The 16,699-nt window shown below is 49.8% G+C and overlaps 1 protein-coding gene across 1 annotated transcript in view; it reads right to left on the reverse strand.

The window, feature by feature from the left end:
- The window catches only part of LOC137521826 (E3 ubiquitin-protein ligase TRIM62), a 34,449-nt gene that overhangs the window by 11,622 nt on the left and 6,128 nt on the right, over positions 1-16,699 (reverse strand). Inside the window, exons 2-3 of the mRNA XM_068241603.1 lie at positions 10,396-10,804; positions 632-727 (exon numbers count right to left, since the gene is read on the reverse strand). Coding sequence (XP_068097704.1) covers positions 632-727; positions 10,396-10,803 — 504 coding nt within the window. The 5' untranslated portion in view covers position 10,804. The remainder of the gene's footprint in view (positions 1-631; positions 728-10,395; positions 10,805-16,699) is intronic.

Below are 16,699 nucleotides of genomic sequence, written 5' to 3' on the forward strand. Positions count from 1 at the left end.
TCAGCACATACTGCAGCTACTTTACTATCAGTACATGCACAGGGTAACAGCTTATACTGTACATACTGGAGGTAGCAGAGATCAGCACATGCTGCAGCTAGATTACTATCAGTCGAGGCACACAGTAACAGCTTATAATATGTATACTGGAGGCAGCAGAGATCAGCACATACTGCAGCTACTTTACTATCAGTACATGCACAGGGTAACAGCTTATACTGTACATACTGAGGCAGCAGAGATCAGCACACACTGCAGCTAGTTTACTATCAGTACAGGCATTGAGTACCAGCCTATACTGTACATAAATGCAGTGGTGAGGGGCGGGGTGCAGTGTGTTGCACTTTAGAGCATTAGGATGATTAAGCATTGTACGAGGTGTGGCACCTGGCAGGGATTAGGACGTGTTCATTTAGTGTGTATATGAGTTAACAAGACAGATACAAATACAAGTGAGGTGAATAGTTTCCTACAACTACTAATCAGAATCCTTGCTCCATTTAGTAGATAAACTCTGAACTGTCACTCTGGACATTGCTGCAGTTACATGAACTGCATTGTGTGCGACACCTGCATACAGAGAGAAACAGCTGCTGCAGCACCTCTTGTTTACAGCCCCAGGCTTTCTTACCTTGGTCTCTGCCAGTTGGCGCTTCAGTAGCAGCAGAGCTTCTGTGTGCCCCTTAGCGCTTTCCTGCAATGCCTGCAGCTGTTCCTTCAGCTCCCGCTGTGAAGAGAGCAGAAGAGAGGCCACCGTCTATGACACTCAGTGTTATGGTACATGTATGTGGTCAGGCTTCTGGGATGCAGATCACAGCACTGTCACTAGAGAGCAGAGGTGAGGCCAGGGTCTATGATAGTCAGTGTTATGGTACAGGTATGTGGTCACTGGTCAGGCTTCTGAGGTGCAGATCCCGGCACTGTCACTAGAGAGCAGAGGTGAGGCCAGGGTAACTCATTTAAAGTGTTCCTGAAATGAGAATCATCTCAGGTTTCATACTTACCTGGGGTTTCCTTAAGCCTCTTTAAGGCCGCTCGTCCCTCGCAGTCTCCCTGGTTGGCTCTGGTCCCCCATAATTCAGGCCGAAAGCCTGGCTAAGTTGCGCTTCATCGCACATGCGCAGCCTGGCCAGGCGCATGCCTGCCCCTGGGAGCATTCTGTGCCTGTGCAGTACTAAGGCGCAAGTGTAGAATGCTTCCAGCCGCGGGAGCGAGTCGGAAGTGCACCTAGCTGGGCCACGCATGTGCGATGAAGCGCAACTTGGCCAGGCTTTCGGGCTGAAGTATGGGGGACCATTGTGGGAGACATCATATGCTCACTCTAACCTGAATAATCACAAATACCTTTTGTTTTAAGGCAACCTTCTGTTTTGCATAACATTTTTAGTAAGAACGCTTTTTGGTCCTTTTTAGCCTGTTACACAATCCAGGAAGTTCTGGTTTACCAGGAGCTTGCTGGGTAATCTGTAACTATGGTACATGAATGTGACCAATCTTCTGAGGTGCAGATCCCAACACTGTCACTAGAGGGCAGAGGAGAAGCCACGGTCCCAGACACTCAGTGTTTGGTATAGATAAAGTATCTTGCACAGGTGTGTGTACCTCTAACGTTTTTGTAAATATTTTATTATATATTTTCATGGGACAACACTGAAGATTTGACACATTGATTCACTGTAAAGTAATCAGTGTACAGCTTGTAAAAGGGTGTACATTTTCTGTCAAAATAACTCAACACACCATTAACCACTTGTGGCCGCAAGGTGGCTCCTCCAGGACCGCCTAACACCAAAAGGCGTCAAGTCCTGGGGGTGGGGGAGGGAGTGCCGGGGAACGCACATGCCGATGTGCGCGCATCCCTGCTTGAGTAACAGAGCGGCGATCATTGTCGGCAGACTGTTAGATGGCGATACCACCGTTTATTTACATTGTACAGCGCTGCGATCTCCTGTCGCTGAACTGTCCTCTCGTGTGGCTGAAAAGATGATTGCCTCTCATAGGCTGATGCCGCTCACACTGATTGGCTTTCCAGGGGGGAGGGTAAATAATAATAAAAAAAAACCTTTTTATTACGGTCCCCGTTCCAGCGCTGGTAGCAGTATTCTACCAATATGGGAAAATACTGCTCTCTCTGCTGTCAGAGATGTTCCCGAAGACGGGCCGCACCATACTGAACACTTGCGAGCGCCCTCTCGCACTGGCGCGTGCGGAGTATAAAGCCGCCTGATTTTGGGAGGCTCGGCCTTCCAAAGACTTCCGTAGTCCCCCATGGCGGGGGATTCCAATGTAGGAGCTGCCGCTGCAACGAGGGGACTGGAAGAGGAGAGGGAAGGCACAATAGGACCCAGAGCCTTCCCTCTCCTTAAAGCAGAACTGCAGTGCCCTAAAAAAGTTTCACTTACATGGGGCTTTTGCCTGCCTCCTGCAGCCGACCTGTGCACGCGCCATTTCCAAACGATCCACCCTTCCCCTGCCTGCCGCGACTCACTTTTCTTCACTTTTAAGTCGGCATTCAATGCGCCCTGGCCACGCGTATCCTCATATGTGTTCCCGTAGCCAAGAGCGTTCTGCACGGGCACAGTATGAGGAAATATCTACTGCACCTGCGCAGTACGCTACCGGCAATGGGAGCGTGAACGAGGACGCGCAGTCACTGTGCACTCCAACTGCGTGAAGTGAAAGCGAGCCGCGACAAGGGAACGGAGGATTGTATGGTAACTTCGCGGGCACAGGTCGGGTGCAGGGGGCTGGCAGAAGCCCCAGGTAAGTGAAACTTTTCTTTTTTTAAGATACTTCAGTTCCGCTTTAAGGATCTGGTTTATTTATTTTTTTTGTACGATTCCCATTAGCTCTAATGTCTAAACCATGGCAACCGAGTGAGAACATCCCTAAGAGAAGAATGTCAAAATTCTGCCCAAAGTGCCAATATTTTGTGTGCACACCATTATTTCCCAGCACTGCCTTACAGCATGGAGATCGCTAGAGCGTCACAGGCTGCCAGTGGAATCCTCTCCCACTCCTCCATGATGAAGCTGGGGGATGTTAGAGACCTTGCTATCCGCCACTTCCTCTTTGAGGATACCCCACAGGAACAGATGCTCAGTAGGGTTTAGGTCTGAAGACATGCTTGGCCAGTCCAGCACCTTTAGATAAAAACCTTTACCCGCAGTTTCTTTAGCAAGGCTGTGGTCGTATTGGAGCTGAGTTTGAGGTTATCATGTTGGAATACTCCCCTGCGGCCCGATTTCTGAAACTCCTAAGCTCCGCCCTATCGGTTTTGTCGCGCAGTGACTCACCAAGCCCCTGAGGAGTCACTCACTGTGTGACATTTACCACAATGCAACGTGGTTCACAGACAGCAAACTGTGAGGACCATGGTAATGACATCATCAGCGTGTGTAAGGGGCTTAAAATAAACACATGACGTATCTGCAAATGAATATTACATACTTACTTCGCCGTTGGTTCCTCTCAGAAGCTCACCATTTTTTTCTTACAACGATTCCTTCCAGTTCTGACAAGAGTTTGAAAAAACTGAAATATATCGGTTGCTGTCAGTTATAACTGAAAAGACAACTGATGAACAAGGTAGTGTGCTGACCAGTAAGCGGTTATGGGGTAATGGCTATATTCAAAATGGAGGACAGAGAATTCTATTGATCACAGTGGACAAACAGGAGAGGAGAAAGATATACGATGAGTAGACTACACAGTAGGCCTGAACGATTTTAGGAAACAATTAAATTGAGTCTGAAGTTGCAATTTCGATACACGATTTCCTTAAAATCAAGCTTTGTTCCCTCTTTTTGCCTGTTTGTTCCCCCTGTCTCTCTTTGTGCCCCCTTTGCCTCTTTATGCCTCCTCTGGGTTTTTCTATTCCCCCCTTTGTGTCTCTGTGCCTGCTCTTTCTCTCTGTCTCTGTGTGCCTCCTCTGTCCCCCAAGCTGCATCAGTTCTGGACATACCTTCCAGCAGGAGTCCAGCGATGCCCGTCTATCCACTTCGCGTCCTGCAGGCTCTAATGCACGGAATACTTCCTGTATGTCATGTGGCATACAGGAACCCAAGGCACAAGAGCTGGCAGACGGCGATAGAGGACGGACAGCGTTTCGACTTTTGCGGAAGGTATGTCCAACGCTGCGGGCGTTGACTTTGGGGAAGTTTGACGCCACTTCTTCAAACTTCCTCGTGTGGAAATGACGTGATCGCGATAATTGCCGCTTTGACGATTCCGAAATTGTGATCTTGGTGATCGCGATTTCGGTTTAAATTCGATTTATCTTTCAGGCCTACTACACAGGAGGTAAGTATGACGTGTATGTTTATTTTGACTTTTATTCTTCAGTTCAGGTTCTCTTTAAGATCCTCAGAGAGTTCTCTGCCATGATGTTAAACTTCCAGTGACAAGTATGAGAGAGTGTGAGAATGCTAACACAAATGTAACACACCTGCTCTCCATTCACACCTGAGACCTTTTAACACTAACAAGTCACATGACCCCAGGGAGGGAAAATGTCTAATTGGGCAGAATGTTGACATTCTTCACCTAGGGGTGCACTCACTTTGCCAGTGGTTTAGACATGAATGGCTGGGTGTTGAGTTATTTTGATGGGATGGCAAATTTACACAGTTATACAACTGTACACTGACTACTTAACATTGTATCTTCATCGTATCTTCAGTGGTCAGATATCAAAATGGGTTAGTGCTCTAAAGTTCAGTCCTTTGTGAAAAAAAGAGATAACAATCTTTGAAGCTTCAGGCAGATGTCTACACATAGCATTCACAGCTTCCTCCCAATGTGGGTAGACTCACCGGAAGATGCGGCCTGACAGGCCAATCAGCGCAGTAGGGGTATAGGCCACCCCTCAGCCACTGCGGCAGTAACAGCTGGGCTCTTGAGATCCAGGCTTGATATGCGCACCTCAAAGAAAAACGCCTCACATAGCGTAGAAGTATAGGGGAGGCTTCCCTCGTTTATTTAAAAAAATCACAGGTTCATAAAAACAATGTTTCAAAAACCACTAATTGCGGCTCAAGGAGCGTGGGTATATGAGCTGACCGGCTGCAGGCATGACAGTTCGAAAAGACCCGCTCACGCTGCAGCTCCGCTCCGAACTCCACCGCTAGTCTGAGCGTGTACTGACGACCGCCGCGTCTGGTGACCTCACACGCTACGCCGCTCCGTAGCTCTGCCCTAGCTACGGAAGCTGTGAATGCTACGTGTATACATCTGTCTGAAGCTTGAAAGATTGTCATCTCTTTTTTACAAAGGACTGAACTTTACAGCGCTAACCCATTTTGATATCGGATTCTGATTTTGCTATTACACACTTAGCAGGGCAGCGCTCCACCGAATAGGAGTGTACTTGCTCATCCTTTGTTTATTTTTGGTTTTATTGCCTTTTAGGTCTGTGAGCGCTAATACTTTTTCTTATTGGTATCTTCAGTGCTGACCATTAAAAAAGAGAATAAAATATTCACAAAAATGTGAGCGATCAGATCCTGTATGTGATCAGGCTTCTGGGGTGCAGATCCCGACACTGTCACTAGAGGGCAGAGGTGAGGCTACAGTCCCTGACACTCAGTGTTATGATACTGTACATGTATGTGATCAGACTCTCCAACTGCTGCGTCACTATAAGTCCCAGAATGACCCCCAGCTGTATCTCTCTAGCTGCTGTGTCACTACAAGTCCCAGTATGTCCCCGGCTGTACCTCTCTAGCTGCTGTGTCACTACAAGTCCCAGTATGTCCCCCAGCTGTACCTCTCTAGCTGCTGTGTCACTACAAGTCCCAGTATGATCTTCTAGCCGTATCTATCGAGTTGCTGTGTCACTAAAAGTCCTAGTATGTCCCCCGCTGTATCTATCTAGCTGTTGTATCGCTACAAGTCCCAGTATGTCCCCCAGCTGTACCTCTCTAGCTGCTGTGTCACTACAAGTCCCAGTATGTCCCCCAGCTCTACCTCTCTAGCTGCTGTGTCACTACAAGTCCCAGTATGTCCCCCAGCTGTACCTCTCTAGCTGCTGTGTCACTACAAGTCCCAGTATGTCCCCCAGCTGTACCTCTCTAGCTGCTGTGTCACTACAAGTCCCAGTATGATCTCCTAGCCGTATCTATCGAGTTGCTGTGTCACTAAAAGTCCCAGTATGTCCCCTGCTGTATCTCTCTAGCTGCTGTGTCACTACAAGTCCCAGTATGTCCCCCAGCTCTACCTCTATAGCTGCTGAGTCACTACACATCCCAGTATGACCCCCAGCTGTACCTCTCTAGCTGCTGTTGTCACTACAAGTCCCAGTATGACCCCCAGCTGTACCTCTCTAGCTGCTGTTGTCACTACAAGTCCCAGTATGTCCCCCAGCTGTACCTCTCTAGCTGCTGTGTCACTACAAGTCCCAGTATGTCCCCCAGCTGTACCTCTCTAGCTGCTGTGTCACTACAAGTCCCAGTATGTCCCCCAGCTGTACCTCTCTAGCTGCTGTGTCATTACAAGTCCCAGTATGTCCCCCAGCTGTACCTCTCTAGCTGCTGTGTCACTACAAGTCCCAGTATGATCTCCTAGCCGTATCTATCGAGTTGCTGTGTCACTAAAAGTCCCAGTATGTCCCCCGCTGTATCTCTCTAGCTGCTGTGTCACTACAAGTCCCAGTATGTCCCCCAGCTGTACCTCTCTAGCTGCTGAGTCACTACAAATCCCAGTATGACCCCCAGCTGTACCTCTCTAGCTGCTGTTGTCACTACAAGTCCCAGTATGTCCCACAGCTGTACATCTCTAGCTGCTGTGTCCCTACAAGTCCCAGTATGTCCGACAGCTGTACATCTCTAGCTGCTGTGTCCCTACAAGTCCCAGTATGTCCCCCGCTGTATCTCCCTAGCTGTTGTGTCACTACAAGTCCCAGTATGTCCCCCAGCTGTATCTCTCTAGCTGCTGTGTCACTACAAGTCTCAGTATATCCCCCCAGCTGTATCTCTCTAGCTGCTGTGTCACTACAAGTCCCAGTATGTCCCCCCAGCTGTATCTCTCTAGCTGCTGTTTCACTACAAGTCCCAGTATGTCCCCGGCTGTACCTCTCTAGCTCCTGTGTAGCTACAAGTCCCAGTATGTCCACCTCAGCTGTATCTCTCTAGCTGCTGTGTCACTACAAGTCCCAGTATGTCTCCCGGCTGCACCGCTCTAGCTGCTGTGTCACTACAAGTCCCAGTATAACCCCCAGCTGTACCTCTCTAGCTGCTGTGTCACTACAAATCCCAGTATAACCCCCCGGCTGTATCTCTCTAGCTGCTGTGTCACTACAAGTCCCAGTATGTCCCCGGCTGTACCTCTCTAGCTCCTGTGTAGCTACAAGTCCCAGTATGTCCCCCTCAGCTGTACATCTCTAGCTGCTGAGTCACTACAAGTCCCAGTATGTCCCCCAGCTGTACATCTCTAGCTGCTGAGTCACTACAAGTCCCAGTATGTCCCCCAGCTGTATCTCTCTAGCTGCTGTGTCACTACAAGTCCCAGTATGTCCCCCAGCTGTACATCTCTAGCTGCTGAGTCACTACAAGTCCCAGTATGTCCCCCAGCTGTATCTCTCTAGCTGCTGTGTCACTACAAGTCCCAGTATGTCCCCCAGCTGTACATCTCTAGCTGCTGTGTCACTACAAGTCCCAGTATGTCCCCCCAGCTGTACCTCTCTAGCTGCTGTGTCACTACAAGTCCAAGTATTACCCCCCGTTATACCTCTCTAGCTGCTGTGTCACTACAAGTCCCAGTATGTCCCCGGCTGTATCTATCTAGCTGCTGTGTCACTACAAGTCCCAGTATGTCCCCCAGCTGTACCACTCTAGCTGCTGTGTCATAACAAGTCCCAGTATGTCCCCCAGCTGTACCTCTCTAGCTGCTGAGTCACTACAAGTCCCAGTATGTCCCCCAGCTGTACCTCTCTAGCTGCTGTGTCACTACAAGTCCCAGTATGTCCCCGGCTGTACCTATCTGGCTGCTCAGTCACTACAAGTCCCAGTATGTCCCCCAGTTGTATCTCTCTAGCTGCTGTGTCACTACAAGTCCCAGTATGTCCCCCCAGCTGTATATCTCTAGCTGCTGTGTCACTACAAGTCCCAGTATGTCCCCCCAGCTGTATCTCTCTAGCTGCTGTGTCACTACAAGTCCCAGTATGTCCCCCCAGCTGTATCTCTCTAGCTGCTGTGTCACTACAAGTCCCAGTATGTCCCCCCAGCTGTATCTCTCTAGCTGCTGTGTCACTACAAGTCACAGTATGTCCCCAACTATACCTCTCTAGCTGCTGAGTCACTATACAGGTCCCAGTATGACCCCCAGCTGTACATCTCTAGCTGCTGTGTCACTACAAGTCCCAGTATGACCCCCAGCTGTATTTCTCTAGCTGCTGTGTCACTACAAGTCCCAGTATGACTCCCAGCTGTACCGCTCTAGCTGCTGTGTCACTACAAGTCCCAGTATGACCCCCAGCTGTACCTCTCTAGCTGCTGTGTCACTACAAGTCCCAGTATGTCCCCCGGTTATACCTCTCTAGCTGCTGTGTCACTACAAGTCCCAGTATGACCCCCAGCTGTACCACTCTAGCTGCTGTGTCACTACAAGTCCCAGTATGTCCCCCAGCTGTACCTCTCTAGCTGCTGAGTCACTACAAGTCCCAGTATTACCCCCCGTTATACCTCTCTAGCTGCTGTGTCACTACAAGTCCCAGTATGTCCCCGGCTGTATCTCTCTAGCTGCTGTGTCACTACAAATCCCAGTATGTCCCCCAGCTGTACCACTCTAGCTGCTGTGTCATAACAAGTCCCAGTATGTCCCCCAGCTGTACCTCTCTAGCTGCTGAGTCACTACAAGTCCCAGTATGTCCCCCAGCTGTACCTCTCTAGCTGCTGAGTCACTACAAGTCCCAGTATGTCCCCCAGCTGTATCTCTCTAGCTGCTCTGTCACTACAAGTCCCAGTATGTCCCCCAGCTGTACCGCTCAAGCTGCTGTGTCACTACAAGTCCCAGTATGACCCCCAGCTGTACCTCTCTAGCTGCTGTGTCACTACAAGTCCCAGTATGTCCCCGGCTGTACCTATCTGGCTGCTGAGTCACTACAAGTCCCAGTATGTCCCCCAGTTGTATCTCTCTAGCTGCTGTGTCACTACAAGTCCCAGTATGTCCCCCCAGCTGTACATCTCTAGCTGCTGTGTCACTACAAGTCCCAGTATGTCCCCCCAGCTGTATCTCTCTAGCTGCTGTGTCACTACAAGTCCCAGTATGTCCCCCCAGCTGTATCTCTCTAGCTGCTGTGTCACTACAAGTCCCAGTATGTCCCCAACTATACCTCTCTAGCTGCTGAGTCACTATACAGGTCCCAGTATGACCCCCAGCTGTACATCTCTAGCTGCTGTGTCACTACAAGTCCCAGTATGACCCCCAGCTGTATTTCTCTAGCTGCTGTGTCACTACAAGTCCCAGTATGACTCCCAGCTGTACCGCTCTAGCTGCTGTGTCACTACAAGTCCCAGTATGACCCCCAGCTGTACCTCTCTAGCTGCTGTGTCACTACAAGTCCCAGTATGTCCCCCGGGTATACCTCTCTAGCTGCTGTGCCACTACAAGTCCCAGTATGACCCCCAGCTGTACCACTCTAGCTGCTGTGTCACTACAAGTCCCAGTATGACCCCCAGCTGTACCTCTCTAGCTGCTGAGTCACTACAAGTCCCAGTATGACCCCCTGTTCTACCTCTATAGCTGCTGTGTCACCTCAAGTCCCAGTATGACCCCCAGCTGTATCTCTCAAGCTGCTGTGTCACTACAAGTCCCAGTATGTCCCCCAGCTGTACCTCTCTAGCTGCTGAGTCACTACAAGTCCCAGTATAACCCCCGGCTGTACCGCTCTAGCTGCTGTGTCACTACAAGTCCCAGTATGTCCCCCGGCTGTACCTCTCTAACTGCTGTGTCACTACAAGTCCCAGTACGTTCCCAGCTGTATCTCTCCAGCTGCTGAGTCACTACAAGTCCCAGTATGTCCCCCAGCTGTACATCTCTAGCTGCTGAGTCACTACAAGTCCCAGTATGACCCCCAGCTGTACCGCTCTAGCTGCTGTGTCACTACAAGTCCCAGTATGTCCCCCGCTGTACCTCTCTAGCTGCTGAGTCACTACAAGTCCCAGTATAACCCCCAGCTGTACCTCTCTAGCTGCTGAGTCACTACAAGTCCCAGTATGACCCCCAGCTGTACCTCTCTAGCTGCTGAGTCACTACAAGTCCCAGTATGACCCCCGGTTATAACTCTACCTGCTGTGTCACTACAAGTCCCAGTATGACCCCCGGTTATACCTCTCTAGCTGCTGTATCACTACAAGTCCCAGTATGTCCCCCGGTTGTTGTCTGGTGCCGCCTCCTCACCTGCAGCTCCTCGAAGGCCTCCTCCACATTGGTCACTTGGTGCTGCTCGTGCAGGGAGGGCTCGTCGCAGAAGAAGCAGACCACGGTGCGGTCCGTCAAGCAGAAGAGCTTGACCTTATCATGGTCCTTGCAGGGGAAGGAGCTGCGCTGGGCACTCAGGATGGCGTCCAATGGGAAGGCTGAGTATCTCTCCACTATATTAGACAGCTTCAGGCTGGGGGACAGGGTGGGCTCCATGAAGGTTCTGCGGCACTCCGGACAGTCCAAGGGGCCGCCGTGCTTCTGCCGGCTCCAGTGCTCTGTTATACATTTCCGGCAGAAGTAATGTTCACAGCCGAAACTCACCGGATCCTGGTATATGCTGAGACAGATGGAGCACAGCAACTCGTCCTTCAGACAGCAAGCCATCCTGCGAGAGAAAGAGACTGTGAGACAGAGAGATACCACACTCTGAGACTGAGAGAGACCGCACTGTGAGACAGAGAGAGGCTGCACTGTGAGACAGAGAGAGGCCACACTGTGAGACAGAGAGAGGCCACACTGTGAGACAGAGAGAGGCCACACTGTGAGACAGAGAGAGGCCACACTGTGAGACAGAGAGAGGCCACACTGTGAGACAGAGAGAGGCCACACTGTGAGACAGAGAGAGGCCACACTGTGAGACAGAGAGAGACCGCACTGTGAGACAGAGAGAGGCCGCACTGTGAGACAGAGAGAGACACCGCACTGTGAGACAGAGAGAGACACCGCACTGTGAGACAGAGAGAGACACCGCACTGTGAGACAGAGAGAGGCGGCACTGTGAGACAGAGAGAGGCGGCACTGTGAGACAGAGAGAGGCGGCACTGTGAGACAGAGAGAGGCGGCACTGTGAGACAGAGAGGGGCATCACTGTGAGACAGAGAGAGACCGCACTGTGAGACAGAGAGAGGCCGCACTGTGAGACAGAGAGGCCGCACTGTGAGACAGAGAGGCCGCACTGTGAGACAGAGAGAGGCCGCACTGTGAGACAGAGAGAGACCTCACTCTGAGACAGAGCGAGACCACACTGTGAGACAGAGTGAGACCACACTGTAAGACAGAGCGAGACCACACTGTGAGACAGAGCGAGACCACACTGTGAGACAGAGCGAGACCACACTGTGAGACAGAGCGAGACCGCACTGTGAGACACAGCGAGGCCGCACTGTGAGACACAGCGAGGCCGCACTGTGAGACAGAGCGAGGCCGCACTGCGAGACAGAGACCGCACTGTGAGACAGAGAGAGACCGCAGCACTGTGAGACAGAGAGAGAACGCACTGTGAAACAGAGAGAGACCGCACTGTGAGACAGAGAGAGACCGCACTGTGAGACAGAGAGAGACCACACTGAGAGAGAGAGACCGCACTGTGAGACAGAGAGAGACAACACTGTGAGACAGAGAGAGACAACACTGTGAGACAGAGCGAGACTGCACTGTGAGACAGAGTGAGACCGCACTGTGAGACAGAGCGAGACCGCACTGTGAGACAGAGAGAGACCGCACTGTGAGACAGAGAGAGACCGCACTGTGAGACAGAGAGAGACCGCACTGTGAGACAGAGAGAGACCGCACTGTGAGACAGAGAGAGACCGCACTGTGAGACAGAGTGATGCATTCACCATATTTCATAATTGAATACATCATCACATATCAGTCACAAGCATTAGAACTGATGATTAAACTTTCCTCTGCTATAAGCTGAGAGTCACATCAAAGGGGGCTTTTCCCAATACCCCCTGCCAGGTTAAGTGGTCGTCTGTCTTCCACCTAATTGACAAAATGCTCATATAAGTTTACCAGCATAATGCTAGGTACACACCATACAATTTTCTGTTAAGCTGGCCATACACTGGCCCGATTTGCCGCCGTTTCGACAGCAGATTCGATCACTGGGATCGAATCTGCTGCCAATCGTTCGCGCTACACGCCAAATTTCGATCCATTTAGTCTGATCCCGTCGATCGCTCCGTGCTGAAAACTACCGTTGATCGCCCGTGGGTAGGGAGCGCGTCGCTAGCGGCGTTCGAGTGCCCGACGATCGACGCAATAGAGCGGCAATACATTACCTGCTCCGCCAGCGCGACTACCCCCGGTCACCGCTGCTCCGTGTCTGCGCTGGTCTCCGGCATGCTTCAGTTCCTCCTGCCCGGCAGGAAGTTTAAACAGTAGAGGGCGCTCTACTGTTTAAACTTCCTGCCGGGCAGGAAGAAGTAAAGCATGCTGGACCTGGAGACCAGAGCGGAGAAGATAGCGGAGACCTGGGGACTGGAGTCTCGCCGGCGGAGCAGGTAATGTATGCGGGGCGGGCGGGGGGAGCGGCGGCAGCACCACCACCACCACCACAACAGATTGTGAACGGTTTCAGGCTGAAATCAGTTCACAATCTGTTTGCAGTAAAGGTAGCCATACGATCCCTCTCTGATCAGATTCGATCAGAGAGGGATCTATCCGTTGGTCGAATCTGATGGCAAATCGACCAGTGTATGGCTACCTTTAGGTTTACCTGCCAGATCGATTTTTTCCAACATGTCCAATCTTAATTTCAATTGATTTTCCAATCGATTACCATACATGTGAATGGAAATAGATGGGAAAATCAATTGAAATTAAGATCAGGCATGTTGGAAAAAATATATCTGGTAGGTAAATCTAACAGAAAATTGTATGGTATGTACCTAGCATTATGCTGGGTACACCCGGTAAGATTTTCCGTGCGATTTTGCGACCCGATTGTTTTTCCCGCATGATTCCGCACTCGATTCTGTGCTCGATTCCCTTATCTTCATTCGTTTTTCGTATCTTTTTCCATTCACTATGAGAAATCAAGCGCGGAAACGATCGGGAGCAATATCGGACATGACGGATTTTATCTATCGGATTCATCTATCGCACAGAAAATCGTACCGTATTTATTAGGCATTAGACTTTATGGCTCTGAAAGCCCGTAGTTCAAAATCATTTCTTCAGACCTCTACCAGATCTCCTGGCTTCAAAGACTCTTATCTGATTTGTACACACTCAGCTGCTTCCAGGAGCTGCAGCTGAAGCCTCGTGCAACTCAAAGGATTAATCATCTACATATTTTCTTTAGATTTCATTGGTTGGAAAGCTCCTATGTTGCCCACCTTCACACAGGTTTGTTGGGCTCAGGCAGACACCTGATTGGTGAGGTCGCCAGACAAACTAGACTTCTGAATCTGGAGAAATACAGGTTCAAATAACACTGTAATAATACTCATGCAATAGCCCTCATGTTTCATATACGTGGACTCGTTGCGTGCCTCTGAGTGCGAAGGCGCACTCTGGTCGTTGATCGGAGTTATACAGTTACATATTTACATAGTTATTTTGGTTGAAAAAAGACATACGTCCATCGAGTTCAACCAGAGAACAAAGTACAACACCAGCCTGCTCCCTCACATATCCCCGTTTATCCAGAGGAAGGCGAAAAACCCTTACAAGGCATTGTCCAATTAGCCCCAAAAGGGAAAAAATTCCTTCCCGACTCCAGATGGCAATCAGATAAAATCCCTGGATCAACACCACTGGGCATTACCTAGTAATTGTTGCCATGGATGTCTTTCAACGCAAGGAAAGCATCTAAGCCCCCTTTAAGGCCCGTACTCACGGGCTGCAAATGTTGCCTGTCGCCAGCACACGTGAGCGTGTGGGCGACAGGCCGGCGACAGCTTCTCGCCAGGTCCCTCCGCGTACACACGCGGAAGAGGGACCAGCGGCGAGGCGGAAGCTGTCGCCGACGTTCCTCCTCCCCCCGCCGGAAGCTCCATTTGATACAATGGAGGTTGCTGTCGCTAGTCCGCGTACTCACGCGGACTAGCGACAGTTGCGGGGGAGGTGCGGCGGCGACTGTCGCCATGCGATTGAAACTTTCAATCGCATGGCGACATGAGCGGCGGGCGACAGTTCGGGGTGCGCGCGCGTGCGACGGCCCATACTCACGGGCGACCTGTCGCCGCAACACGCGCGCGCCGCGTGTTGAGGCGACAAAAGTCCCTCGTGAGTATGGGCCATTAAATGCAGGTATAGAGTTTGCCATAACGACTTCCTGTGGCAATGCATTCCACATCTTAATCACTCTGCGCAGGATAGTTACGTTCTGCCAGATTTCTACTCTTTGGTAAGAGGATTGAAACTTCTCCTCCTTCAGGAAGAGCGTCAGCTCTTATGTCAACCCCTCCTTCAGAACAAGGTCTTTAAGAATTGGGGGGGGGAAGGGGGGTAGAGGCGCCCAAAGATAGGAAATGTGATAAAACAAAAAAAATAAGGGGTAGGGAAGTGTCTTTACCACCCCACATGGAAGAACCCAAACCACAGGGTTAATGTAAAAAAAATCACATTATTTATTCAGCACGATTAAAAAGACAACGCGCTTCACGAGTCTCAGCCCGCTTCGTCAGATCAATACAAGTGCCTTTAAAATATGGTCACTAGCATGGACGCCAGAAATCACCAGCGGTAAAGACACTCCCTCCCCCTTATTATTATTTTTTTGTTTCATCACATTACCTATCTTTGGGTGTCTTTCAGCAAAAGACTATCATTTTACTGGACTCCAAACACGGTATTTTGAACTTACAGACATTCTACTTTCATCTCTCGCTTATCCTATTCAACCAATCTGTTCTACTATCAGATATATTTCATTGTCGGTTTTAATGTATGTTTGTGTGTCTAGGTTTTATAATAAAACTATAACTAACAATTGAATCGTTTCAGTTTTGCCCTTGTTATCTGGTTATTTTGATCTATGCTAGATACTCCACATCCTCACACTGAGACACACTACTGCATTGTCTTATTTTAGAAATTGTTGATTTGGCTAGTTAGGTTGCAACTAACCGTTTCTTCCTTTAGGAATAATTAGCTTTTGAGATCTCTCTATCTCGTAAAATCTAGAGTGGTGGCAGCATACTATCTTGTTTTCCAGTGCGATATCAATAATTATAGTTTACCGTATAGTCTCGAATATAAGTCGACATTGTGTATAAGTCGAGTCCAATATTTGACCCTCTGAAGCTGAAATTTTTCTACTGACTCAAGTATAAGTCTACCCCGAAAAGTTAATGGCTGCACTTGCAGTCCAGGAATAATTAACAGCTGCACTTGTGGACCAGGAGGTGTTAATGACTGTACTGCATACAGTATTGCAGCCACTAACCCCTCCTGTCCCTTAAGTGCAGGCAATAATTCCTCCAGGTCCCCAAGTTCAGCAATGTTTCACCCCCTTCCTGCAGCCCAGTATTTTCCTCTGCCCTTTCCTTGTTAATTGTTGTAGCCAGGACTTTCAGGGCCCCTTTTACACTAGAGCGTTTTGCCTGCGATTTCGGCAAAACGCTCAAGCGCTGGTGCTTTTTAAAGTGCTAGTGTTATAAAACCCTATGGGCCCGTTCTTACTTTGCGCTAATATAATATAATATAATAATAATAATAGAAGTGCTAAACGCGATCGCGGAAAAAAATCGCTGCAGTGTCCAGTGATTTTTCCGCATGTAATCGCGGAAAAATCACTCCCGCAAAACGCCGGTGGTAATTGCCGGCGTTTTGCGCTTTCAAGTGTAAATTGGGCCGACCTGACTGCTGTCCAGAAGGCCATCATTGACACCCTCAAGCAAGAGGGTAAGACACAGAAAGAAATTTCTGAACGAATAGGCTGTTCCCAGAGTGCTGTATCAAGGCACCTCAGTCTGTGGGAAGGAAAAAGTGTAGCAGAAAACGCTGCACAACGAAAAGAGGTGACCGGACCCCGAGGAAGATTGTGGAGAAGGACCGATTCCAGACCTTGGGGGACCTGCGGAAGCAGTGGACTGAGTCTGGAGTAGAAACATCCAGAGCCACCGTGTACAGGCGTGTGCAGGAAATGGGCCACAGGTGCCGCATTCCCCAGGTCAAGCCACTTTTGAACCAGAAACAGCGGCAGAAGCGCCTGACCTGGGCTACAGAGAAGCAGCACTGGACTGTTGCTCAGTGGTCCAAAGTACTTTTTTCGGATGAAAGCAACTTTTGCATGTCATTCGGAAATCAAGGTGCCAGAGTCTGGAGGAAGACTGGGGAGAGGGAAATGCCAAAATGCCAGAAATCCAGTGTCAAGTACCCACAGTCAGTGATGGTCTGGGGTGCCATGTCAGCTGCTGGTGTTGGTCCACTGTGTTTTATCAAGGGCAGGGTCAATGCAGCTAGCTATCAGGAGATTTTGGAGCACTTCATGCTTCCATCTGCTGAAAAGCTTTATGGAGATGAAGATTTCCTTTTTCAGCACGAC

Source organism: Hyperolius riggenbachi, chromosome 6, assembly GCF_040937935.1.
Source record: "Hyperolius riggenbachi isolate aHypRig1 chromosome 6, aHypRig1.pri, whole genome shotgun sequence".
Lineage (NCBI taxonomy): Eukaryota > Metazoa > Chordata > Amphibia > Anura > Hyperoliidae > Hyperolius > Hyperolius riggenbachi.